The sequence below is a fragment of the Podarcis muralis genome, chromosome 1, assembly GCF_964188315.1.
Source record: "Podarcis muralis chromosome 1, rPodMur119.hap1.1, whole genome shotgun sequence".
Classification (NCBI taxonomy): Eukaryota; Metazoa; Chordata; class Lepidosauria; order Squamata; family Lacertidae; genus Podarcis; species Podarcis muralis.
In genome coordinates, this window is record NC_135655.1 from 9,165,708 (window position 1) to 9,191,555 (window position 25,848).

The 25,848-nt window shown below is 48.7% G+C and overlaps 1 protein-coding gene and 1 long non-coding RNA gene across 3 annotated transcripts; one reads left to right on the forward strand and one right to left on the reverse strand.

Moving 5' to 3' along the window:
* Positions 1-1,015: 1,015 nt before the first annotated feature.
* Positions 1,016-11,733, reverse strand: SIX1 (SIX homeobox 1). 2 transcript variants are annotated; one of them, XM_028739173.2, is made up of 2 exons: positions 10,460-11,733; positions 1,016-2,722 (listed from the first exon to the last, which is right to left on the reverse strand). In XM_028739173.2, exons 1-2 carry the CDS (start codon positions 10,958-10,960, stop codon positions 2,366-2,368), a joined length of 858 nt encoding a protein of 285 aa, XP_028595006.2. In that variant the 5' UTR covers positions 10,961-11,733; the 3' UTR covers positions 1,016-2,365. The 2 variants fall into 2 exon arrangements, with proteins under 2 accessions (XP_028595006.2, XP_028595090.1); XM_028739257.2 differs by having other exon boundaries at positions 10,401-11,635.
* Positions 11,734-17,333: 5,600 nt separating this feature from the next.
* On the forward strand, positions 17,334-25,595 carry LOC114601813 (uncharacterized). Its single transcript, XR_003707828.2, has 4 exons — positions 17,334-17,462; positions 21,989-22,276; positions 22,378-22,587; positions 23,966-25,595. It is a non-coding gene; the product is annotated as an uncharacterized LOC114601813 (long non-coding RNA).
* The last annotated feature ends 253 nt before the right edge of the window (positions 25,596-25,848 follow it).

Consider the following 25,848-nt stretch of genomic DNA (forward strand, 5'->3'; position numbering starts at 1 on the left):
GTTTCCAACATATATAAAAACTTCCCTATATAGGGCTGCCTTCAGATGGCTTGAGGAGCTGGATGATTCCATACTCTCTGACATTTCTCTGTTGAAAATAGGGACATCCTACCAAACGTTCCAACATTTCTACAATGAAAATAGGGGCATCCTAAGGAATAGCGGGACATTCCGGAATCAAATCAGAAACCGGCTTCTGTAAGCGCAGGACTGTCCCTGGAAAATAGGGTGGACTTGGAGGGTCTGCAGTATAAAATCATACGATTTGTAACAAAGAATTGTAGAGTTATTCCAGAATACTTTCTTCCCACTCTCCGGAGTAAATGTGAAGAGAAGGGGAGCCTTATTCCTGAGTAAGTTTGAACAGCACCGGCTGCAATTCAAAAAGGTATTTGTTAGGGAGTAGATCCCACTAGGCCTTATTCCAGAAATAAACATGCCTACATTCCTGCTAATTGATCCGCTGGTTTCAATGGGTTCCATCCAAGCCTACAGGTCACCCTCTCCCACTGAGATCAGGGGGGAGGTGATGAAAGTGCTTAGCTGAACTGCCTTCTCCATTTTTCACACACTTCCCATTGAATGTTTATTCTCTCTAACTATGAATGCTTTCTAAACACAGGACAGAGCCCATAAATTATTTGAAAGCAAGGGGGAGAGGGGACAGTCGGAAGTCAACAGCCATAGGGGACAGGACCATTTGCCTCGGAGAAAGAATCGGGTTGGAATTGGGTTTTAACAACTTTTATCTCCCTCCCAAAGGCCTTCGCTGAAAGGCTAAGGGGGAGTAAACAGACTTAAAACCCCAACTTCAGAAGTAACCTTCAGGCCTTGACAGACTAGCAGGGAAGGGAGGTGTGTTTGCGAAGATATAGGCTACTTGTTAATCTATTTATAAAGAAATAAAAATATTAGACTTTTATGTTTTCAGTCTTCTTATCATGATTTAATTTAGACTTCTTTTGGTACAAGAAACCTGGAAAGAAAAAGCACATGCTACTATTGGTAACAAAAATCAAATTGCCACTTTGATTTTTATTTCCCCCCTGTATATTTTTGCAAGCCAAACTAGGAGGTGAGGTGGGAAGGAGGTAAAGTTGAGACAGACAGAAAGAAAACCTATAAAAAGAACGTGGGTTATGGTAGATATATGTCTGGGTAAAATTGTTCCTGTTTTTGTCGTCGCTGTGTTTTGCTGGGTTTTGTGTTGTTGTGTTGTGTTTTTTTAAAAAAGAGTCACATGGATTAATTGCCTAAATTCACCACAAACGTAAAAATGACTGACATGAGTGTACCGTCACACTTAAAATTTACTCTAACGTAAAAAGGCCTCACACGATCTGCGTTAAGACATAGGCACTTACATTCTTCACCTAATACTGCATCATCATCATCTTTTCAGTTTTTAAGCTACTTCAAAATCTTTTTCAGAACGCTACATCTGACCAAGAAGAAAAATGTAAACTTAAATTTGCCCTCGCCAGATCACCAAACTTTCAAAACAAAAGTTTTAAGATACGCTACTCCTCTTTCAACCCCCCCAACCCCCGCTTTCATATTTCCTAAGAATTCAAAGCCAGGACAACAACCTCACTACTGCCTATGGAGACAGCCCAAGACACACTTACTAGAAAGTAAAGGCTGAAGAATTATGCAATCTTAGGGCTGGGTGGGATGGGGTGGGGTAAGCCCCATTTAAATGACTTCTGAGTAAATATGCACAGGATTGTTCTGCCAGTCCCACTGACTTTAGGAGGACTTAATTTCCCAGCGAAGACACTTCCCAGTTCCTGCTTAAAATATTCCCCCCATACACACACTATTATAGTGTACAGGAAAGGGAACAGACAAGATCCAGCCAAAAAACCAAGCACTTTATATAAAGCTCAACACTCATATTTAAAAACTTATACGCTTGATTTCGCTGGGTAATGCCCACCAACGTTTTAAATAAAAGAATTAATTTGTAATTCTAGGTGACAAGCATGCATATATATATATATATATATATATATATATATATATATATATATATGAATGAAGAAATGTGAGACACAAATGGAGGGGGGCAAAGGGGTGTGCCTGTTGTGTGTGTTGGGGGGGGGTGTTGTTTTGTTTATAGCATGCCCATGGGTGTGTGCTATCTCTGTTTGGCTTCCGCTAAGACATAATGACAAGGATGCCGGGAGGAGAGCTGGATAAATGAGAAGTGGAGACAGGCCTTTGTGGGGGTCAGAGAAGGGCTTCGGAAGAGATCTTTAGAAGTCACTTAAGAATCGCCAGGTGAGCTCTCGGGAAACAAAACAAAACCGAGTGGGTTGGGCAATGGGAGCAGGAAGGAAAATTAATTCATGACAATGTCCCCTTATTTACAAACCACTGGGTGGTGGCGGCGGTGGGAGAAACCCCCATCCCTGTCTCTCCGGATTATGAACCCAAGTCCACCAAGCTGGAGGTGAGAGGGCCTAGGAGAGAGTCCTGCAGTTGGTGCTGGTGGGCTTGGAGGCCGTGAGTCGCCTGGGAGGCGGACAGCCCCGTCAAGGAATAGGTGGAGTTTCTGGCATGGCTGAGGCTGCCCTGGAGCAGGAGGATTGAGTTCTGATCCGGACTCTGTGGGGGCGAAAACTCCTCTTCTGAGCTGGACATGAGCGGCTTCGCCCCGTCCAGGGGAGACAGCTGGTTCTGTTTGTTCGTGGACGTGTTGTTGTTCTCCGTATTCTCCCTGGGAAAAAGAGAGGCAGAGGAATGAGAAAGTGGTCATAGTCCAAGCTGGTTGCAAAAGCAAGGGCCAAGGAGGGGAGGGAATGAATGTCCCATCAGCCTAAATTGGCAGAAATGCAATTACGCAAGGGGAAAACTCTACCGAAAGTTCACTGTCACTCGCTCAAGCCACCAGCGGTTTTAAAGTCCTGGTGCTGGAAGTAAGCTTCTCTGATGGTACTTACTCCCAAGTAAGCCACGTAGTGGAATCACAGTGTGTGGGGAGGAGAGCTCTAGATGCAGCTAAACACCATTTATACAGCCATTCTACACCTCAAAAGGAGGTTTTGGGGGGCACAAATTTCAGCATGGTGTTTCTCAACAGATACAAATCACGTTGAAATTTTGCTCGGCTTATTTTCAAGGAAACTGTACAATAGAATCTGTTTGTCGTGGTGCACGGCCAGATCCTGCCCCTCATCTATTCAGAATTAAGCGCCCACCCTGCTGTGTTCAATGGGGCCTAAGGAACTAGGCACAAGATCCCTTCTTTTTAAGGCTGCTCTGTTGAACACTTTGCCTTGGGAGTCCCACTGAAATCAGTAGACCAAACTTCCATGAATGCTCAGGGTTAGAAGGGCAAAAACTGAAAATTCGTTGACTTTTGTTTTCTGGGGGAAAGTCAGATATTTGTCTTGAGTATTAAGGCAGTCCTTCTATCAGGTTAAATAACCCCTTTTAGATCTTAAAAAAGATTTAGATTCATGGGACTCGCTTCCAAAGGAGAATGTTGTACATTCAGAGTATAACAGTGTAGGAACAAAAGTCAGAGAAAAGGTGAGGGAAACTTCCAAAAATTTCTGTTTTGTCGTGTTTTGAAATCAGTTGAGGAAAACACACAATTTATTCTCCTTTTATCTTGCAAGCCACCTCGACAGTGTTTTTGCCCTTCAAGGCAGCCTAAAAGCTATTTTAAATGACGTATGCTTGGCCTTTTTTTTTTTTTTTTTTTTAAAGCAACCTTTTTTTTTTACAAATGTGAAAAAAGACAGGATAGGTCCAAGATCAGGTTGAAGCCAAAGTGTGAGAGATTAAGACTGGATTATCAGAGTTGAGAAAAGCAATAGTTGGCTGGCTCATGCCCTAAATAACTTCAAAGAAAGGGTTTTTAAAAACCACACATAGAACCCTAAAAGAAGACACCAGTTAGGATCAAGGCTGCAAATATTTCACATTAGCTCAGAGGACGGACAATACTGTCCTGCGCTCCTAACATTTTCTGTAATAAATCTCCCCCACTCACCCTCCAGAAGCAAAAAGCATGTTATTTACAAGGGGGTGAACGCTAGAATCAGGATTTCTTAACTTGGTGGAACTTAGCCAGAAAGAGTGAAAGTTGTCCCCTTCCCTATAAAAATATATAATTTTGTCTGAGTCACTGTTTCTCTCCCCACCCCCTCCCTGCATACATAGAAAAGGGAAAGGAAAAAAACACCAATCCCTCCTGCGTGGTAGGCTGATACAGACAACCAGGCAATCCCCGGATCGTCTGCAATGGAGACAGCAGAACACGGTCGCCCATATATAAATGCAAACACGCAGCCTTTTCCTTGCACTCTGGTGGGGGGAACGGAAGAAGCGAAAGCTGCGTCCGTCGCCCGTAGCAATTGCGGCTTCGTTGCAAAACAAGGGGAGGTAATAACTGCAGTTTAATATAGCGCACATTTCTATCCGGTCTAAGCACCAGAAAACCTGTTGTTTCACTCCTGGTAAAGGGGCATCTATTGCTCCCTTAGAGGTGATCTAGCGGAGGAGCTTTGCTTGGAAGTAAAGTAAGACCCGCGGCGCGTACAGCGCACGGAGACTTCTCTCCTGCGGGCAGCTCCGTTGAGATGGGGGGGGGGGCAGCTTAAAAACCGACCTTCCTGCGCCTCCCTTCATTCTGCGCGGCTCCCCTGAACAGCGACTTTCGCTCGAGGCGAAAGTCTGCCGCTCTCTGCGAGGAACTAGCGATCGCGCCTAAGGCAAGTGCGCATTCACACAACCTGGGCAAACACGCGAGTCTCAGGCGGAGTAGAACGGCCAGACAAAAATTGGCAAGGGGGGCGGGGATTTCTCAGGCAGCCTATCTGAACCCCAGATAGTCACTCGCCACTGAAGCTAGTCAGTGGTTTCTGCTTCTACGCAGGGTGCGCGTCGGGGAACTGGGTGTACAAAATCCCGATTATCAACAACACGCTGTAAAAAAATAAATAAATCCATGGGACTGAATTTCAAAAAGGGTGTTTAAAAATCGGAGTAATGATTTCAGGCTGATGGGCCCACAGCTGAGCCCCTAAATACATTTGCTTGAAGGCAAATCATATCTCGGTGGTTCTCTTAACATCCTTTGGGTTAAGTTTCCGACTTCATACTCCTTTGCCTATTACACAGTCACACAATCTGTGAATTATAAATTGTTCCCTCTCTTCCAGTCGATGTTTATGGCTGCAGCGAGAATTGCAAATCAATTTCCGTTATTAGGAGAGTGGAATCTCAGGGCATTAGTTAATCCGGATTAAGAAACGGAGTGGATCGGGAATGAACGGTTTGTATTTACAGCCAAGAAAAGGTATTGAGAATCTTCCCTACCGGATGGGTAAAAACAAGGGTGTGAGAAATTAGAATTTAAGTGAGCAGGCGGGGGCGCGCGCACCCCGCTTGCATTCACACGACCAAGAGCTCACGGAAAGATCTATACAGAGCTAGGCAAGCCAGAAGCTCAGACCTAACCACGTCTACTCAGAAGTAAATCCCGTTGAATCCAGTGGGTTTTACTCCCTAGTAAATGGGGTGAAGATTGCAGTGAGTATGGAGTGAATCTCTCCCGCAGAAATCAGGGGATCTCCAGAGAGTTTTCTTAGTGTGGATCGTGCCCACGGCATCAGGTGGAGGAAGAAACCCCAAATAATGGTGTGTGTGCGCGCGCGCGCGCGCATGTGTGTGTTTTACAATTCTCTGAAGAGTGGTTCATATTTTAATAATGGCTTCATCGTTGCAGCTGCCACGTTTTTGGCCTCCTATTTAGACAGCTGCAGCCGGAACATCTCAGCCGAAGTGATGTCAGTGTTAGCTTAGGTGAAGGAGACGCGGGTCTCTAGTCGGCGCGTCCACGTCGCGGCGTCGAAAAATAAAATGCATTTGGAAAAGCTGTGTCTCTGCACAGCCGCTTCCAGCAGCACAGCCCTCTAAATGTTTAGGATGGAAGCTAAAAATAATAAATAACCGCCGAAGACCTTCGCTCTTTTGGAAAACGGAGCTTTCAACTCTGGAATGCTCAGGATGCGGGGGAAACAGCCGCAGAAAAGAAAAGAAAAAAAACATTTCAAGGCAGTTTCGCAAGCGACGCGTTAAACCGGTTTGGGCCTTTCCCCGGGAACCTAAACCGAGCCACAAGGTTCAGTTCGGCTTTTTGAAAATAAATAAATAAAATGGTTGCTCTTCCCTCCCCACAATATTCAGAAGCGTGCACAAACAGAGCGAGCAAAAGAGGTCAACGGGGTTTTTGCAACATCAGGTGTCAAAAAAGTATTTGCCGAAGTGTAAATACCGAAAGATTTAGGCTAATTGATTTATTAGAACGAAAGCTATTAAACTAGTGTGAGTTGTTATTGTTATTTTTAAAGTATCCCTCCAGCTTTCTAGCCTACATTCACACGTTACGCCTTCCCCGGAAAAGAAGAGGTCGGGCGCGCCTGCGGAGATCCCCTCTGCTTACCCAAACCTCGGAGTCCCCTCGGCCTAACTCCCAAGCGCATGGATCAGGTGATTGGTTTTTATTCCTTTTAAAACCTTTCTGTGCTGTTAAGATGACATTTACTCGAGGGGAAATGCCCCGATCCATGCCAAGTTTAATCAGAATCCGGGGTGGGGGGGGGGGAGTTGTCCCAACAATTGATCAGTAGGCAAGGAAGTGGACGTAGCTTCTTCTCTGGGTACAGAAAAAACTCTAACCGTTAAAAAAATGAAGTGGAACACATAAAGATCAACGCGGCTCCTTACTTATATTATTACTGTATATGTATTTATTATATCCTGAACTCTGAATGGGTGGAGTTTCTGCTATAGGCACCAGTTTGCTTGCTTGCTTGCTTGTTTATTCAATTGAATACGAATCCAGAAAAATCTGGGGAAAGTGACGTTTTTATATACGTTATTATGTTTTTATATACGCCGGAAGCTGCCCAGAGTGGCTGGGGCAACCGAGTCAGACTGGCGGGGTACAAATATCATCATCATCATCATCATCATCATCATCATCATCTAGTTCCATCTCCAGAGCGAAGCAGGACCAACAGCAGGCTAGGAACGACTCTCTCTCTGGATGTGCTGTTTGTGCCAAATGACCCATCTCTAACCAATGCACATTTACTTTGGGGTGTGTGTGTGAGAGAAGGCATCATTTACCCCCCCCTCCAGCCAGTAAATAATGCAAACTAACAAGAGAGATGGGACGTCCATGTATTCAAGATCTGATGGACAGGAAGGGCGCTGGGTCTCCTCGACCCCTTCCTTTCCCTCCCCTCTCAAGGCACTAACTTGTTACCGGCAGAGTAACATTAAGCCCAATCTTGGGACAGGAGATAACCGGGTCTCACAGATCTCCGGTTTCCCTCCCCTCTCTCCCTCTTCCGGGGTCCGGTTTGCAACAAATAATAATTTTTTAAAAAAACAAAAAACCTCGGCAGCTGAAACCAGAGTCTGCTCCAATTCGTCCCAACTTCACAACAGAGGAGCCGCCAAGTTGGACACTCGGCCCCGCGGCTCCGCCGGGATGGCAGATCCGTTGCTCTGCAACCTTTGATTTGCATTGCAAGCGCGCCCGGCCAAAAGTATCCTGGGAACTATAGCTTAAGGGTGCTGGGAATTGTAGCTCTGCGGGGGTCAAGTACAGCTCCCGGGATTCTTTGAATGTATGGGGTAGGGGAGAAAGCCTGGGTTGTTATCCTTCGGCAATTTAGATTGTGACCTCTTGGGGCACGCATTTATTTTCCCCTCCTTCCCCTTCCGCCCCCGTTATTTTGATGCTGCTAAAAACCTATATAAAACAGAACCGCCTTTGAGGCCGGCATCCCACTCCGCCGCGTAAAACCGGGTGGAAATAAGTTCCCCTTGGATAATGCATGAATTATCGTGATACTAGGGGCTCATTTCTGCACCTACTGCCGAGTTTTGTGTGGGGAGGATCTGGGAGTCATCAATGGGACTGACACCCTAATCCTAAACACATGTAAACCTTCCTAAAGTCAAGTACGTCAATTTAAGCGGGGTGTGGCTGGGGTTGCAAGGAAGATAAACGACTCCCTATAACCTCACCCATCCAGCTCCTTTGATTAACCCCCTCGCGGTCTGCTAGGAGCGGGGGAAGTCTGCCCACAGCCTCCTGCATCACAGGATGGGGGGGGGGGGGGAGAGAGCTTTGGAGACTGCTCCATCAAGCCTATGCGTGCATACTCGGAAGTTAAGCCCCACTGCATTCAATGGGGCTTACTCCCAGGTAAGATACTGCAACCCCCAGGACTGATCAGTGGGGGAAACTGAGGTTAGAATTCATCCTAATTCCATGATTTATCTTTGCAACTTGGTTATTATTATTATAAAAGTGTGTTGAGGATTGCAGCGTTTGTGTGCATATCTAAAAGCATGCGGGCTTGCTGAGTTGACCTGCTGTCTAACCTATTGCTGGCCATTTTATATATATATATATTTTAAATCACAAGCACACTGTTCTCTGACGCACACTAACTCAGGAGTAAGCAAAGCCAAGAACACGGAGACCTACTTTTGCCCAAACAGGCTTAGGAGACTCAAGCTGCAAAGTCCTCTTCCGGCTTCCCTATCACCCTTCTCACCTCTTTGACCTCTAGTACTTTAAATTTTTATTTTTATTTTAAAAAAACCTACTCCAAAAGGGAAGTGGTGGCTCGCAGACTCACCAGGGAGCTAGCTTGGGTTTTCAAACAGTGCCAAACTGAGACACAACACTCCAGTCTGGAGACTTCTGAGCCCACAATAAACCCAGCGGAACCATAAACAAGAGAGGGTGTTATTCCTGGTCACTTTTATTTCCTTTGCTCATATGCCTCATCCTGCTGCAGCTTGGGAGATGTATCTAATAGGAAGGGGTTTTTTGCTGGAATTGGTGGGGGGGAGGATTAAAGGGGAGAGTGGAAGAGTTACTGGGCACCAAAAGAATCAGGATAGCTTCTATCAAGTAGAGGGAACTCTGGACTAGCCCCCAGAGGGGAAAGGGAATTGGGAACAGAGGTGCAAATGGGACCTTATGCAGGATGTGCTGGTCTGGTTAGTGGGCTTCAGTCCACAGAAGTTTCTGCCCTGACAAATGTGTCTCTGATTTGTTTTCCTGCAAGAGACGGACGCAGCTGCCACTCTGGAAATCTTGGCCTTCCAGTTACCTTGTCCTTTCAATATATATATATATATATATATATATATATATATATATATATATATATATATATTTGCATAACCCCCCTAGGCCAAGCAAGACTGCAGTGACGTTTATTTATGCTGAGCGCCAGAAACTGTAACAACTCCACATCAGGAAAATGCCGCAAAGGGTGTGATTATTTTCATTCTCCTCCCTCAGGACATAATAGGAGGAAGGAGAAGTTTGGAAGCAAGAATCAAGGGAGATGAGGAGGTTTGGAAAAGGCCCTCTTTCACCAAGACACGGCCTTTCTATGGGAAACCTGCTAGTACTCTTGACTAACAGGTATTTAACATGACACAGTAGGCTGTGCGAAGATTTCAGAAGCGAGTAAGAGCCCCCTAGGGACACGATCCAGGCCCATTTGAGCCCTGAAGGCCCAATGAGTTTCACGGTCAGGGTGGCATGATGCAATCCTAACCATGTCCATTCAGAAGCAAGTCCCACTGAACTCAATGGGATTACTCCCAGGTAAAGCAGGGTTTAACATTCCTGTCTTAACAGTGTCACTAGGAACCTCCTCCTAGGCATGTCTATTGAGAGGCAAGTCCTTTAGGATTATTATTATTATTATTATTATTCCAGGTAATACCATTGCAGCCTAAAAATCAATGGGGATGGTAAACTGTATCGGCAAGTTTTTGACGTTTTGCTATGTTTTTATATGTACTGCATGCCGCCCAGAGTGGCTGGGGAATCCTAGCCAGATGGGTGGGGTATAAATAATAAAATCATTTCTGTTATTATTATAAACGCTAGGAATGATCATTTGGCATAGTTGGTAATGAATACAGGATACCATCCAGCCAAAGTTAAGATTTCCTATATAAATCGCCATAAATTTAGGCTCCAACGAGATATCCAACATACCTGGGGGGCGGGCGGGGGGGGTGTTTAAGGCCCCACAACTCCCCCCCAACCCAAACCTCTGAATAGACATGTATAAGGCTGCGATGCAAAAGTGCCTACCTGTGGCTGAATCCTACCTTACGTTATCTTATGGATAATTCCGGATAGCGGGAGCTTACGCGTGCTTACTCGGATGCAAGTCTCAGCGCCTTTAGCTGGGCTTGCTCTCTGTCTGTACGGCTGTCGGTCTGTCTGGAGGTCTCTCTCTCTCTCTCTCTCACACACACACACCCCACACACACCCCAGATAAAGTTTGGTCGCCCCCTCCGCTCCTCCGACTTGCAAAACAGCAGGACCCACCTCTCTTTCGCCTCCGCCGCTCGGTCGCGCTGCCTGCGGTTTTTGAACCAGTTGCTGACCTGGGTGGTGGTGAGGCCGGTGGCTTCGGCCAGCTCCCTCTTCTCCCGGGGCGAGGGGTAAGGGTTGTGGGCGTACCACTCGCGCAGGACGCCCCGGGACTTCTCCTTGAAGCAGTAGCTGGTCTCCTCGCCGTCCCAGATGGTCCTGGGCAAGGGGAATTTCCTCCGCACGCGGTACTTGCCCACGGCGCCCAGCGGCCGGCCGCGCAGCTTCTCGGCTTCCACGTAGTGCGCCTTGAGCCACAACTGCTGCAGCTTGGGGTGGTTGTGCGGAGAGAACTGGTGGCTCTCGAGGATCTTGTACAGCTCGCGGAAGTTGCCCCGGTGGAAAGCCACCACCGCCTTGGCTTTCAGCACGCTCTCGTTCTTGTGCAAGTGGTCGCAGGCGGGCAGCGACCACAGGAAGCGGCCCAGCCTCTCCAAGTTGCCGCCTTGTTGGAGCACCTCGCAGACGCACGCCACTTGCTCCTGCGTGAAGCCGAAAGACGGCAGCATGGACATGGCGACGGGGGCGCCGAGCCGCCGACGGGGCGCCCGCCACCCGGCGCTCGCTTAGCTGGCCGGAACCGGCAGAAGGACCGGCGGGGCGGCGGGGAGAGAGGAAAAAGCAGCGCTGGGCGCCGCCCCCCTCCCCACACAGGCAGAAGAAGGGGAGGCGCGCAGAGACTCACCCCCAGGCGCAAACTCCAAAAAGACCCTTGGCGAATCCAAGCGGGGAGGCAAAAGCGTCCCCAGCAAAACCCAGCGAGCGAGGCGCAAAGGAACTGGATGCTCCGGCGCTGTCGCTGCAGGCGCAGGAAACTTTTGGGTCGGGATCTCCGACGGCAGCCAAGCTGAAAGCCGCCCCGTCGTCCTCCGGGCTCCCTCGGATTGGATGTTTGCAGCGCCCTATAGGAACGCGCGTCCAGCAAAGCAGCAGCTGCGCCCGGGAGAGGGAGAGCGAGAGCGCGCGCCGCCCAGGACGCAGCAGAAAAAAAGCAGCCGAAGGAAGGCGCGGCCCGGCGCGGCTCCGGCCTGGTTGGTTGGTGCGCGAGCGAGAGAGCAGGCGCTGGCGACGGGGGCTTGGCAAGGTCCGCTTCGCTGTGGCTCTGGCTGCAGCCGAGGGGCCGACTGAGTGGCGAAGAAAGGCGAAGGAGACAGATAGGGCGGCTCTTGGTCTCTCGCTCCCTCCTCCTCCTCCCTCCAGAGGGGAGACACGTCAGGACCCTGCAATTCGAGCTGCTTCTCAAGTGTCACCTAAGGGGAACTAAACTCTGTGCAAATCAATTATTGCAGACTCTCTTTTTTTTAGAAGAAAAAAAGAAAAAGAGAGCCACCCATACCCAGCCCAGCTCTCTCCCCCTTCCTCTGCGGGCCCGTCTCTCCTCCAGCTAGCCAGCCAGCCAGCCAGCAAACCTCCTCGCCCTTCGTCCCCCCCCCCCCCGCCTTTTTTTTCAGACCTGCTCATTCCCGGTGAGCTCATATTTAATTACCTTAATGTTGAGAATGAATAAATGATGCCCCTGATGAATAGCTTATGGCGCGCGATAAATAATGAAAGGAGCGCCATAACTATGTCTTAAGAGGCTAGGGAGGCAGGATGGGCACCTTATTGTTATTTATTCTTTCATTCATTCATTTATTAATCATCACCCTCCTCGGAAATACATATTGCTATTTATTTATTTTTTCATTCAAAGAGGTGAAGCTTAAAAGCGATGCCTTTGGGCTGCCACCAGGAGTTGTGTTGCAGAAGGCCTCTCTCCCCGTGTAAATTGGTGGGAATTCGAATTATGCCAGGAGCGGACGCGGGAGCGCGTATTCCAATTACATCACGAAAAGCGATGCCCCTGCGGTCAATACAGCCTCCAAACGTAAGGTGATAGAAAGGGCACCCTGTCGACGTTAAGTAATAGGTACTGGAATCGAACCAGCACATATTTCGCCTGTGCAGACGGAGTTAGGCCTATTTAAAATCCGCGATCCGCTCTGGAACGAACGGTACCGGGCTGAAACACTCTTTCCAACGCGGCCTCAGCAAGATGACTCTGGAGTAAGCGTCTCCGGCCCTCTTGCAATCTGACCTGATCGCCGCGTAATTGCGCATCCTGTCCTGAAGTTTGGCGCGCTGAACGGGGCGCAGGTTATTTCCGAGTAAACTGAAAAGCAGTTGTTGTTTTTTCCCCTATTGAAGCTGCTGTCCTCGGCATATTAATCAGGGACGTGGACCCCCATCCATCGAGAGCTGGCCCTCCCAGTAAAAACGCCAATTATGCTGCCCGATTCTGTGGATGGTGACTCGGAAACAGCTGTCACTTGAATCCAATGGGGCTCGCGACCAACTTAGTATGTTATGGGGAGCTGGCGCAAGCCTAGTCGGGGTTGCGGGTGGTGTCAGAATTGTCTTACCGTATTTTCCGCGCTGCGCGTAGCCACCCGCGCCCTCCCTTGGATTCTGCTAATCCTCATTTTGGTTCAAAAAGCAATTAGGAGGTTCCTCCTGGAGGAGGAAGATGATTTGGGGAAGGGAGGGAGGAACAATTAGAGCCTCTCCAAACAAAGGTAATCCATTGTCAGTAGCAAGGGCAGGGCTTGAGATAAGGACAATGAGGGCGAGATAAGCGGAGCAGCAGCAGCGCTGCCGAAAAGGACGAAACGAAGAGCCTTTTATGAGCTGTACTTATCTTGGAGGCGATAAGTGACCAACAGCGGCGCTTACGAGGAGAGAACGCTTTTTGAGGTGCATCTAGTCAGGCAGGACTCCCGGGGTCCCCAAAAAACAACACCAGAGGGACTGAAGACCGGTGAGGGCCCGGGTAGTCAACGGGGCGCCCTCCAGGTGCTGTTGAACTACAACTCCCAACTGCCTCATTTTGGCCGGTGGGCATGGATAACGGGAGTTATAGTCCCTCAATTTATGGAGGGCGCCGCTTTGGGTACCGCTGGATTAGGAGAAGGTAATGTCAGAGCATCGCAATGTCAGAATATCTGCCTTGCATGCGGGTGCAGCTCCAAGGAAGGCTGGGAGAGACTCCAGGACTCCCCAAAACCCGATGACGCACTATAAGGCCGTCCTACGTTCCCACGTTCAGAGGAATAACGGTGTTAGTCGGATGCTGCAGCAAAAAGTAGGGAGAATGGGGACTTGCTTCGAAGTCAGGGTCCTTAAGCATGGCAGGTGGTCGCCCCACACCCCTCAAACCAATCGCGCGTCTGTTTGGATCCCACACCTTTGTATTTAGAAGCAAAGTCCGGTAGATGTCAGCCGTCCAATTTATTCCCAACTCGGAACGTGGGGAGCTGTCTCCTGCCGAGTCAGACCACTGAGTGCTGCGTCCAGATCTGTGTCGTCTACATGGACTGGCGGCGGCGGCGCAATGTCTCAGGCAGATGCTCTGCCACGGGGCTAGGACCCTTCCCCAACTGCGAATGATAATAATGCTTTAGCATTTGTATCGCGCTTTTTACTACTTAGGATGCTTCGCGGCCATGGTTCCAGCGACCCCTCCATCCATACCTCCTTGTTCTATTGACACCCCCCCCCCCACCTTGTGGTTTGTTTATTTTTTGCTTCCGCGGGGTTTCAGCTTCAGCGTACAGGCGCAATCCCATGAATGCTGGTTGGGACTTAAAGCTCCCCGGTACGTGTATAGGATCGCAGCATTAGGCTTCCTTTAGCGCTCAAGAAAACACCTACAATGGTACCTCGGGTTACAGACGCTTCAGGTTACAGGCTCTGCTAACCCAGAAATAGTCCTCGGGTTAAGAACTTTGCTTCAGGATGAGAACAGAAATCGCGCAGTGGCAGCAGCGGGAGGCCCCATTAGCTAAAGTGGTACCTCAGGTTAAGAACGGTTTCAGGTTAAGAACGGACCTCCGGAACGAATTAAGCTCGTAACCCGAGGCACCACTGTACTTGTTTTCATCCGCGTCTCAGCAGGTTTGTGAATCAGACCTGAGATTTGGTTTCTATCCTTGGTTGGACTGATGTTCATATATCCTAACTGACTCTTCCAACCGGGTCATATTCCTTCCATCGGAACGTCGTAGAGGTTGGAATCTGAACACGTGTTGTGTTGCTCGCCCACGTCGCTTGTAGTGGGAACGCGAGACCACACTCACACGCACGGCGACGGTGACTATAACTAACCCCGTGAAGTTAGATGTTAGGGGACGGCTGAGGAAGGCCCGGGTGTCCCTCTCCCTTAGTAGGAGGGCTGAAATCCCTGTAGAGCCTGCCTAGATCAGAGATATTCGTGGGGGGTGGCATCCGGAATGCTTGGCTATCAGTTTTTCTTTTCTTTTACGTCGTTTTCTCTCTCCGCCTTTTACTCGCAGGAATAAAAGGGAAAGCATGCAGGCAGCAGTGTTTGTATACAAGTGCTCACCAAGAAGTAATACAGTGGAAGAAGATTTAAAATTACATCAGGCCAGGACACATTTTGAAGAAACGCGCATTTGCCACCAAAGACAGCGGTTGCGCTTAAGATCCTTACTTCCACAGCCTTAAAATGGCCTAACTCGGGTCCGCAGAAAGAAGGCCCACTGCTCCTCGATCTGTTTGCACGCCTCTCTGCGTGTCCCTGTCACGTGTAAATGCATAGGATCCTCTTTGCTCCCGAAAACGACCGCGCCGGTCAAACATCCCCTCTGCCTTGGTCTGTCTGCTCTTTGCCTCGGTATTACGAAACCACAAGGCAAAGACTTGGCTTTTGACCGTCAGGTCTGAAAACGGGGCCGGGTTTTCTTTTGCACACTGGAGGAGCCCGTTCGTTTGGGGCTAAATTGAATCCGGTTCTTCTCATCTTTCTGGATCTTGCAGAAAGTGCCCTTAAGCCAGAGAAAGGCAGGCCCAAGCGCCTTGGCTGTGCATCACAGTGGTCACAGTTTAGCAATTTAAGACCACATGGACTTAAAGGCATTAGGTGAGTGTTGGGGCGGATCTTTCTCTTTTCGACGACTTCAGGAAGTGAGACCCCTCCTGCACAGTCTGCAAAGCGGGCCCTGGACGACTTCTGCCCCCCCCCCCAACTTTTCCTGAAAGCGCCATTGCATAGGAGCCACCGCTTAGGGGCAGATGGCCCTTCGCTCCCCAATAAAATATTTTGAGGGGGCCAGCTCCCTACAAGTTGATGGGCACTGCCAGTCAAATGGTGCGTGTGCCTTGTGATCAGCGCCCCCCCCCCCAATTTTTTTATTCAAGTTGGCACCATTACACCACTTTATACGTGTGGATATAATATGCATATGGAGAGACAATCTCTATCCCCTCCCCTCGGCCGGTGCAACGAATTGTCCCACCCGATCTGGTACTTTTCCCCACTTTATTTTGGTCCTCGTGATGCCTTCAGAGAAGCTGCTGCAATGAATGTCCTGCCAGCAAAAAATGTCTGGACTTGGAACGGACTCCTTATTGACAAGGCAGCTGCGTGGGGACCGGAACGCGACTCTTTAGAAAGGCGTCTCTCTCTCTCTCTCTCTCTCTCTCTCTCTCTCTCTCTCTCTCTCTCTCTCTCTCCACACACACACAAAATTATATGCCCCAACATACCCCAAAGTCTATAACAGATGCGCAAAATATTTTTTCCCCTCCTATTAGCAGAGAGAGGTTGGAAAGCTTCCCCCACCCCGGAAAAAAAATGCCTCTCTCAAAGAGGTGTTTGCTAAATGGATGTTTACCGCGGCTAATGCTTTTAAAATAAGGACAGGAGGGATTTCTTTTTTAAGTCTTCTTTTAAAAAAAGAGGCCAAAGGTCTGACAGATTATACCTGCAGGACTGGAGGGCGAGGCGAAAGACAGATCTGAACCAAATTGGTGGAGATAACTCTCTCTCCGGCCTGACAGCTATTTGTCTGCTGCCACCAACCCCCTCAACCCGCTTCCCTCCCCTGGGATCCTTTTCAAACGTCTGAGAAGCAAACACGGGATTTATCATTCTGTAGCTCCGCGCTGGACGAGATGAGGATTCTCTTTAAAGGGCTGGTTATAAATATATCAGCAGAGCCCACATGCTATCTAGCAGCAGTCGGCTACGAACAACGCTCTGGATCTCTCTCTCTCTCTCTCTCTCTCTCTCTCTCTCTCTCTGTGTGTGTGTGTGTGTGTGTGTGTGTGTGTTGTGTGTTTGTGGATAAACTTCCAACACTTACACCCACATCCCCAAAACATTTATATCCGGCTCTGCAGAGAATACTTGGCAGTTTAAAGTCCGCTTTTGGTTTCTTTCCGAGCTGATTTTCGCCTAACTCGTTCAGGACGCAAGAGCGGTGTTCCTTGCGAGTAAACAATTCATGTCAATCACGTTTTGCGCTCAGTTAAGTCTCATTTCTGTTGCAAATCATTCTGCTGCAATCGCCGACGAGCCACAAAAAGTGGTATTTGTTTCCTAACGCGGAGATTAAATAATTCGCTTTCATAAACAAGGGAACGTAGAGACCGAGAGCTTTCCTGCGCCACAAGGGGGTCTCTAACCTGATGCTGGGAGTCCTGCACCCGAGAGCTAACTGCGGACGGTCATCATCACTTGCTACGTTTTATAAAAACCAGTCCCTTTCACTTCTCCAAATCAGACCGCAAAAAAGGCGGGTATGGAATCGCGTAGCAAATTTACCAACTAGCCGAAAGGAGAAGCGCATCGCCCTGACGTCCCTCCCGGTGGGTGGTTTGGAGAAAAACCTTTGCGGCGTTGTTGTTTTTCATTGAGCCTTTTCAGATAAAAGAATTTGCTATAAATAATCTTTTGAAACATCGGGTCACCAGACTGTTGTTTTATTATTCCGCAGGCGCATTTTCCGCGGAGCCTGTTTACAAAAACAGCGTTTCTATGCGCCGCTAAGGAGAATGCGCGCGCGCACACGCCGACTAGATCCTCTCCCTGGCGTCCACGTGTACGGCGCCAACATCTGAAAGGAGCGAGCCTCCGCGTGGAAGTCCGCGCGCGCCGGGCGGGGGGCTCCCTCCGGGTGCCAGATAGAAAGCCTATTCGGCGTGGTCCCGCTCCCTGCTCTCTTGTTCTCCTCAAAGGTAAGTCTAAACGCCTGAAGAGGAGGCAGAGAGGCAGGATCCCATCCACACCTCTGCACGTCTCTGCAGAGGTAGCAAGCCCCGCCGAATTTAATGGGATTTGCTCCCGAGTAATTGTGCATAAGTTCAGGACTAGTGCTCCTCTCTCAGTGCATGATTAATGGGAAGGTCTGATAAATAAAATAAAATACAGGAGAGCCTCGGATTCTAAGCATGTTTACTTGGAAGTAAATCCGACTGGCAGGAATTGTTTTCTGCCACGAACATCGTGAGCAATTTCCCCCTGAAATGCAGGTGTCATTACGACCACATCACACAAGCTAGTTTAAGTGTAATAGGCTGGAGTGCTTATGAAATATACTAAGTCCCATATAGAATATAAACATTTTAAGCGACAGACACTACTCAGCAGCTGTTTGTGTGTGTGTTGAACACCTTAAGTTATTGCACAAAACAGCTTCTACTTGTGCTATATTAAGACAGTTTACACGTCCAAAAAAATCTATTGATATTACTCCCCATTTAAAGGCTTCTGTCTGACAGTTCAATCCTATACCCGCTTATCCAGTGTGTAAACTGGGACATTTACTCCGAGGTAAGTGTGGCACAATAACCCCCTTCTCCTCAGAAGTCGCATTGCGTTTATTTCACTCAGGTAAGTACAGGTCAGGACTGCATCCTTAGTCTCCTCGCCAGATGATGCCAAGCCCAACTTCAACCCAGTGTACCCAGTTTGTGAACAGAGGACTGTTCTATATAAACACACACACACACATTTTACACGTCGACCCTACTAAGCACACGTAGGGAGGACAAACTCTGATGAATTGAAGGGAGTTTTCTCCTGAATAAATAAACATCCACAGGATGGGGCGTAAATTTCTTTATGAATGGATGCTAGATTTTTATTTTTTTAAAAAAACCAAAAAAAACAAAACAAAACAGGAACCTCCGAGGGGCGTAAGTGGCAGAATTTTGTGGACAATCCGAAGGCTGTTACCTTGGAAAATCGATTTGCAGCGTGAAATTGAACTGTCCACGGGTATAAGGCACGCATCTGTGGTTTGGGCGGGGTGGTGGGGGTGGGAGAGGCTGGCGAGAAATTTGCCCACCTTTCGGGCCTGGTTTCTTCCAAATGCAAAACGTAAACAAGACCTTACTGGTGCGCGGCCTGAGGGAAAGAGCCCAGGGCCGACTGGTTTCTGGGGAATGATCGGCGCTGCTCCTTAATTAATTAAAGCAGAAAAAAGGATTTGCAGAATGCGGCCAGTTATAAGTGCGGCCAGTAACCCAAAACTCCAGCGATTTCCGACCCTGGAGACGCGAAGGAAACCCAAAACCGAGCCCATTAGCAAATGAGTTTTCTGTCGTGGACGGCTTCGTTCCCATCCACTTGCCGCTCTGAAAAATAGATCACATTTCGTTATCTTTAGTGGGAATCTGCAACGTGATACCGGATCTCACCCTCTCTGAGCTGCTAAGCGCAGAGGAAAGAGAGCGAGAGAGAGAGACGCAGGGAGGGAGCGAGAGAGAGAAAGAAGGAGAGAAAGGAGGGGTGCGGAGGGTTGGCTTATTTCTAAACAATAAAGGACTTGTCTTCTCTCTCTCACAACCCCTTTAGCTCTCTTTTTTTCCTGCTTTCCTCCCTCTCTGCGCTTCCTCCTCCCCTGACAAAATCAAAACCACTGAAAGAGAAGAGGGGCGCTATTTTGGAGACGCGTCCACCCCGCCGACGCTGAAAAGCGTTTGGTGCAAAAAGGCGTCTGAAAGGAGGGAGAGGAAGAAAACCCCCGAAGGAGGCTCGGGGGACCGGCTGGCCATCGCTGCCCTCCAGACACCTGTGAAAACAAAGCGGGTGTCACCCTGCGAGCTCTGGAGGAGCCCAGGAAAGAGGGGAGCGTCGCCAGGAAGCCCGCGGTCGCTCCTCCAGATGTTGGTGGACCGCAGCGCCGCATCAGGCCCGGTTGGTCAGAGGGGACGGGGAGAAGTGGAGGCTAACAATATCTGAAGGGCCACAGGCCCTTGTAGTGAAAGATGCGCCTTTTCAAGCTCTTCCCAAAAAGCCCCGCCGTAACGCCATTCCCACGCGTTCCGCGCGTCGCGTTTGGCAATCAAACCGCAAGGAAACAACTCATGGGAGAGGAGAGGTTTCTTCCAGGAAGCCAGAGCTTCTACAAGTAGGACCAGGACCTGGGAGAAATCAGGTTTCCGACCCCACTGTTCCCTGAAGCTGAGCTTGGGCCAGCCTCTGCCTCTCAGCCTAACCTACCACACAGGGTTGTGGTGGGGATTAAATGAGGAGGGGGAAGAACCACCTGCGCCTCCTTGAGCAACTAGAAGAATATGATGGGCTAGAAAGGCAATTAATAAATGCAATAAATCCCTGCATTGCAGGGGGGGTTGGACTAGATGACCCTTGGGGTCCCTCCCAACTCTAAGATTCTAGGAAATATATGTGTGACAGAGTGGAGGACATAGCTGTCAACTTTCCCCTTTTCTTGCGAGGAATCCTATTCGGAATAAGGGAATTTCCCTTAAAAAAAGGGAAACGTTGACAGCTATGGTGGTTGTGCGCCCCTGTATGTGTTTCAGCGGCACAAGGGCAGGAGATGAGCGGCTGCTCTGGTTGCAGTCCTCGTGTTCAGACGCGTGTTCAGGAACGAACGTCTGAACGAAGAGCTGGAGCCTTCAGGAGCACCGACTCCCACGCACTCTGGGATACAGAAGGAAGGCTCCCTCGTCGCCACTTACACTAACCGGTAAGGCAGAACAAGCCAGATGTCGGCGCCTAGGGGTGCCAACTTGAATATAATATTGGGGCAGCGGCGGGGGGCAAGTAAGTCCTGCCCCGCGCAATCAGTCACGCCACGCGGTGCACGGGCACCATGTGAATGGGAATGCCCATCAACTTTGGGGGGACCCTCCCCCTCAAATATTTTATTGTCCCCTAGCAGTTGGCTCACATGGTGAGCGCTGAGTAGCTGCCCCCGCCTACAGCAGTAACGTCTGAAGGCAAAGGAGCATTCGCGTGCACAGGATTCCAGATTCCACGCAGGCTCCCTCCGTTCAGGCGTTACATACAGGAGCTAGAGGGGAGGGGAAATGTTGCTGGTCAGCTGCGCCTTCTCCACTTGCCGGTTCTCCTCAACTGTGAAGTCTGAAAGCGGGTTAAGTTAGTAACTTGCCCCAGGACGCATCCCGAGTTCGTGGCAGAGGGGAGAGCTGAACTCGAGAGACTTCAAAAATCTGTTACCGCCATCACTTCACTGAGGTGCTTTCCCCAGGAGCCAGTGGGTAGAAAAGCCCCTGAGGGTTTTCGCAGAAATCCCAGGCAACAGCGAACATTTAAGGTTTTTAAAATAAAGCGCGAGCGGCCCCGTCCTTTCTCCCCTACAGCAAACCCCCAACCCCTGTTCCAAGGGGACTTCCTCTTGCCAGAATTCAGGATTGCGACCTTTCCAAACGGGATATGAGGTTCGGGATGACAAAGCAGCCAGTCTCCCGGCTGGAAAGTCAGTATGGAACATCATAGAATTGTTGGAAGGGACCCGAGGGTCATCTAGTCCAACCCCGCAACGGAGGAATTTCAACTGAAGCATCCATGGAAACTGCCTTATATACTGCATCAGACAATTGGTCCCCTTTGGCCAGTGTTATCTACACTGACTGGCAGGAGATGTCGGGGATCGAACTGGGCACCTTCTGCCCTCCAAGTCCGATCCTAAACAGGCTGGCTTGGGAAGGGAGCCAGCCAATCCTCAGCCAGTCAGGTGGGCGGGGCTGGGTCTTAAATGCCCTGAAATACGAAGCCCTGTGGGTTTGCTTCACCGGCTTGGGATAGACATCTCTCTCTCCCCACTGACCCCATCTCGCCCCATGGTGGCGTCTGGCATCCTGCAGAGGAGCTGCAAGCCGCGTTCGATTAGGGGTTAGACTAGATGACCCTCTGCCCCTCTTCCAGCTCTACAGTTCTGTGATTCTATGGGATTCTGTGCCGTCGGAAAACAGCAATGAACCAGCTTCCCTGATGAAAGGGGGACTTAATTTTGGTGTCACCATTTAGCGCTCTCTCTCTCTCTCTCTCTCTCTCTCTCTCTCTCTCTCTCTCTCACACACACACACACACACACACACACACACCTGAGAAACATGCAAGTCTGCCATTGACGCGAGTTCCCACAAACTCTCAAAGAAGCAACGGTTCCCACGATTAAGGTCATGTTGCACACAAAAGTCCCCTCCGGTCTATGGCCACTAAAACGCGTTGTCGCCCCCACCACATGGGTTATAAGTGATCATGCGATTCTCCCTCCCATCTCTTTTACACCCCTAAACCTAAAAACGTTTCCTTTTGGAATCGCTCGCCTCCCACTGAAATCTTGTTTTACTTCCGTGCACAGGAACCGGGGCACGATCCAACCCCCCCCTCTCTCCCTCTCTCTCTCTCTCGGAAGTGTATTACACACATATGGGAGGGGGCCTTCATTTCCCCTGCAAAATGTCGATATATTCTCATTGATTTCCAGGGGGGCGAGGTCTACACGCGCACATTCCAGGCTGTAAAATGAAGTCGCGCTTACCAGGGAAAAGTTCAGCCCCACTGGACACAGTGGGGGGTTATTCCTCACAGCCAAATAAATAAGCCGCCGCCTGGGCGCTCCCTCCCCCGCCAGTTTCAAGGAATGTGCTTAAACAGGGCTGGATCCGCGCCTCCTCTGCTTGCCGGAACCGGAGCGAAAACAGGAGCCAGTCCGGATCAAAGGGAGACTGGAGAGGAGCTCCAGAAAACGGGGACGCGGAGACTTGGAGCCCAGGTAATAGAGCACGTGCCTCCCCACCCCACCCGTTGCTCCCCCCTCCCCACTGCCCAGATTTCCGTCCTCCGCCCACGTTATTCCTCCTCTCTTTCTTTCAGAGGTTTCAATCATCGTGAAAATCAGCCAAGGGCGCAGCACCAGCGCTCCCGCCGCCGCCTCCTCCTCCTCCTGCGCCACTAATGTACATCCTGGATGCTGAAGTCTGTCTAAGCTAAAAAGAATTTCCTTTTTGGAGGAGAAAGCCTCCAGCTCCTTCTGTTCAGAGGAAAGTGCCAGTGATGTTAATGCGGGGTGACACTAAATAAACAGTTAAGTTCGCTTTGGAAAGATGGAGTTCATTATCCAGTGAGCTGCAGTTAAAGCCAGACCAGGCGGGGCCGGTTTGTTTTGGCGCAAAGCGCACAGCAGACTTGCCTCTCTCTCTCTCTCTCTCTCTCTCTCTCTCTCTCTCTCTCTCTCTCTCTCTCTCTCTCCGGAGCCAGCGAGCAACCTCCGATTCCCCCTCCTGCTCCGCTTCTAAAACACACCACTTCTTCTCCTCCTTCAAACTTTCGTAATTAGGTCATTGGAGGAAGGGGAATTAAAACGCTCGGATTGTAACATAAACGTACAGTTTCAAATAGGTAGATATACAAAATCACCAAATTTTGTGTGACTCCGCTTTTTTTTTTCCAAAAAAAGAACTCTGCTCCGAATTAACCCGCGATTTGCGTTCCGACTTGCCCTCGAAGAAGCGGAGAAGTTATTCCAGGCGGCGAGTCGCAAAGAGCGTGTGGATCGCGCCTCTGGTCCCCCGCGCGGCATCCAAGGCTCGTCTCTATGGAATTCAATCCCCCACTGGGAGTGATTCCCCCCCCCCACCAAGTGAGGCTTACTTCCGAGTAGACACGCACAGGGCAGGTTGCTCGGTCTCAGTGCTCACTTAGCTTGTGGTGGGAGAAGGAGCCCCATCGAGTTAAGGTGGGTTTTTATGAGAAAAACTCATTTGAACTGGAGGGATACCCTGCCCGATCTCCTATACGTGTTTACTCAAAAGTAAACCCAATTTTAAGAGCCGGTGGAGCGTGTTCTTCCTAGGAAAGCCTGCCAAGGAGTGCAGGGGTTGTAAACACGCGTTTCCTGCTGCAATCCACGCTTACCTGGAGGCAAAGCTCCATTCAACTCAATGGGATTTCTAAATAGAAACACTCGGGACTGCGTTGCAAATTTAAAGGAGATTTTAAATTTTGCCTGGATCGTATCCTACTTCTTTTTTTTAAAGCGACTTCACTCTCGCCTCCCGTATGCCAAATTTGTTTACCTGGAAGTAAATCGCCATTGAAAGCAATAGGGTTCGCCTCCAAGTCCGTGCGTTTCCGAATCGGGGGCCCCTCTCCGACTTCGCAGCAAGAAAGAAGCCGAGAACTTGTCACCTGAGACCGCAATCCTGTATTTACTTGCCTGGAAGTAAGTCCCAGTGAGTTCAACAGGGCTTGCTCCTGAGTAGGCAGGTATAGGATTGCACTGCGCCTCGGCTACGTTTCCACGCAGTTCAGAGCCTCACCGCACCAGTAGGAAATCTCAACAGACGCTTAATTAAAATAGCAACCCCCTTTGTGTGTGTTTTTTTAAAGCCTACCTAAAAGGCTTCATTCCAACCCCCCAACCCCTTTAATTTATATTTTCTCCACTATAATTTCCCCACAGGGCTCTGAAAAGAATTCCAAACCCTTGGCATAATAAGTGGATTGTACGGATCTTTTCTACTTTCCTCAAGCACAAATTGCACAACAAGAAAAGAGGAGAGCCGCTCTCGGTAACATAAACCTCTCGGATTGGAAAAGGAAGAGGAAGAATAAGGAGGAATAAGCTAAGAGGCGGAGAGACGCGAAAGAACAATCGCCGGGTGCCCCTCTTTCCGGGTCATTACGGTACTGCTGGTCTCCAATCAATCCTAATGCGATGGCAATTGGAGTCCCCGATGAACGCATCTCAGGTTTCGTGTAATGGCTCTACCACATTTTCCTGGACCCCCTTCTTTAACCTGAGATGCCAGGGGGACGGGTCTCTTTTCAGCTGCTGATTGCTTCAAGATGTGGGGACTCCGGGGGGGGGGGGGGGAGGGGAGCGAGAAAGTCTTGGGATAGCCAGAAACTGTTTGTTGTTAGTCTAAGCTGTTTATTTAATCAACAGAACAAAGCAGATTTTTCTCTCTTCTTCCATTTCTTTCTGCAACGCTCCCTCCATCTGTTCGGGATTCGGAATTCCGCCTCCCACTTGAGCCAAGTTTCCAGTTTTATAATACTGGGCTGCTGTCTCTGTTTACTAACAAACAGATCACTTGGGAAGGACTAAGGATTTATTCTAGCCAGAACCTACAAAGGCTGATTATGATTATGATTATGATATTTACAAACCACTTAAGGTCAAAACAGACTTCCAAATGGTTTGCGAATTTTATTTTATTTTAAACCAGTTCATACAAACCTTAGAATGGAATCTGCAATAGAATAATCCCATTATTTGACCCCAGAAAATTGTGAAAGTCTTTTATGTGCAGAGTGCCTATGCTAGCGGTAGCCCAAGACGTTTCTCCCCCTGAAACCAAGCGTCACAATGATTTCTTAATATTTCTTATTTATTTGTTAGATGTATATCCACCCCCATCCTTGGATCAAGTTACAACAGAAGTTTTTATTTATTTTTGTTCTCTTACATATATAAAAAAGAGTGTTCATATCCCACACTTTCATTGTAAAAACCATGCATTGGGGACTCACATCAGGTATTTTAAAGAAATGACAAGGAATCATACATATTATGATGTAGATTCTGTATCTGTGGGGTTTCACAGAATGCGGAACTGTGCCATACACAGTTAGCCCTATGCAGGGGGAGTAATGAATACATAAAAATCAACAGAGTTTCAGTAATAAGTACTAGTGTTACTATTATGTGTTAACTTTGGTCTTATTTAAACATTTATTTTAAAAAATAATTTACTTCCTAATTTGAGAAAACATCGCCTCCCCAAAGAAACCTGCGAACAAAAGTAATAAACACATGACAATAACGAAATGGGGGGAAATGGATTAAAACAGATCAATTAATATTTTTTTCATACTCGCATGTACTTCTGCAGAATGCCAGAATAATACCTGCAAAATAATTAATTATCAGTGCAAATATGGGCAGAGAGGCAAGTATGTTTATTGAGGGAGAATAATGTGAAATGTGGTGAAGAACTTCATTTGTTCCAGGTTCCTTTCTCTTTTCGTTTTATCATTATTTTTTTCTTGAATCTATGCTTATCGTAAATAAATGTTTTTTAAAAATAGAGTGATTTTGTTTTGGGGGGGAATAACAGCGAGTCAAAAACAAATCAAATATTGATCTCTAGAGAGGGCAGAGGAGAAGGAGACAGACAGCAGCATCATTGAATGCAAGAAGAGAGCAATAAAAAGCAACAAATTGTAAAATGACGGACAGGACTGAAAAGGGTTTCAGTGCTAGTTTCAAAGCAGGAGGAGAGAGAGGCTTCCAACTGGAGGGAATTATGCAAGTGTGGTGCCAACACTGAAAAGGTCCTG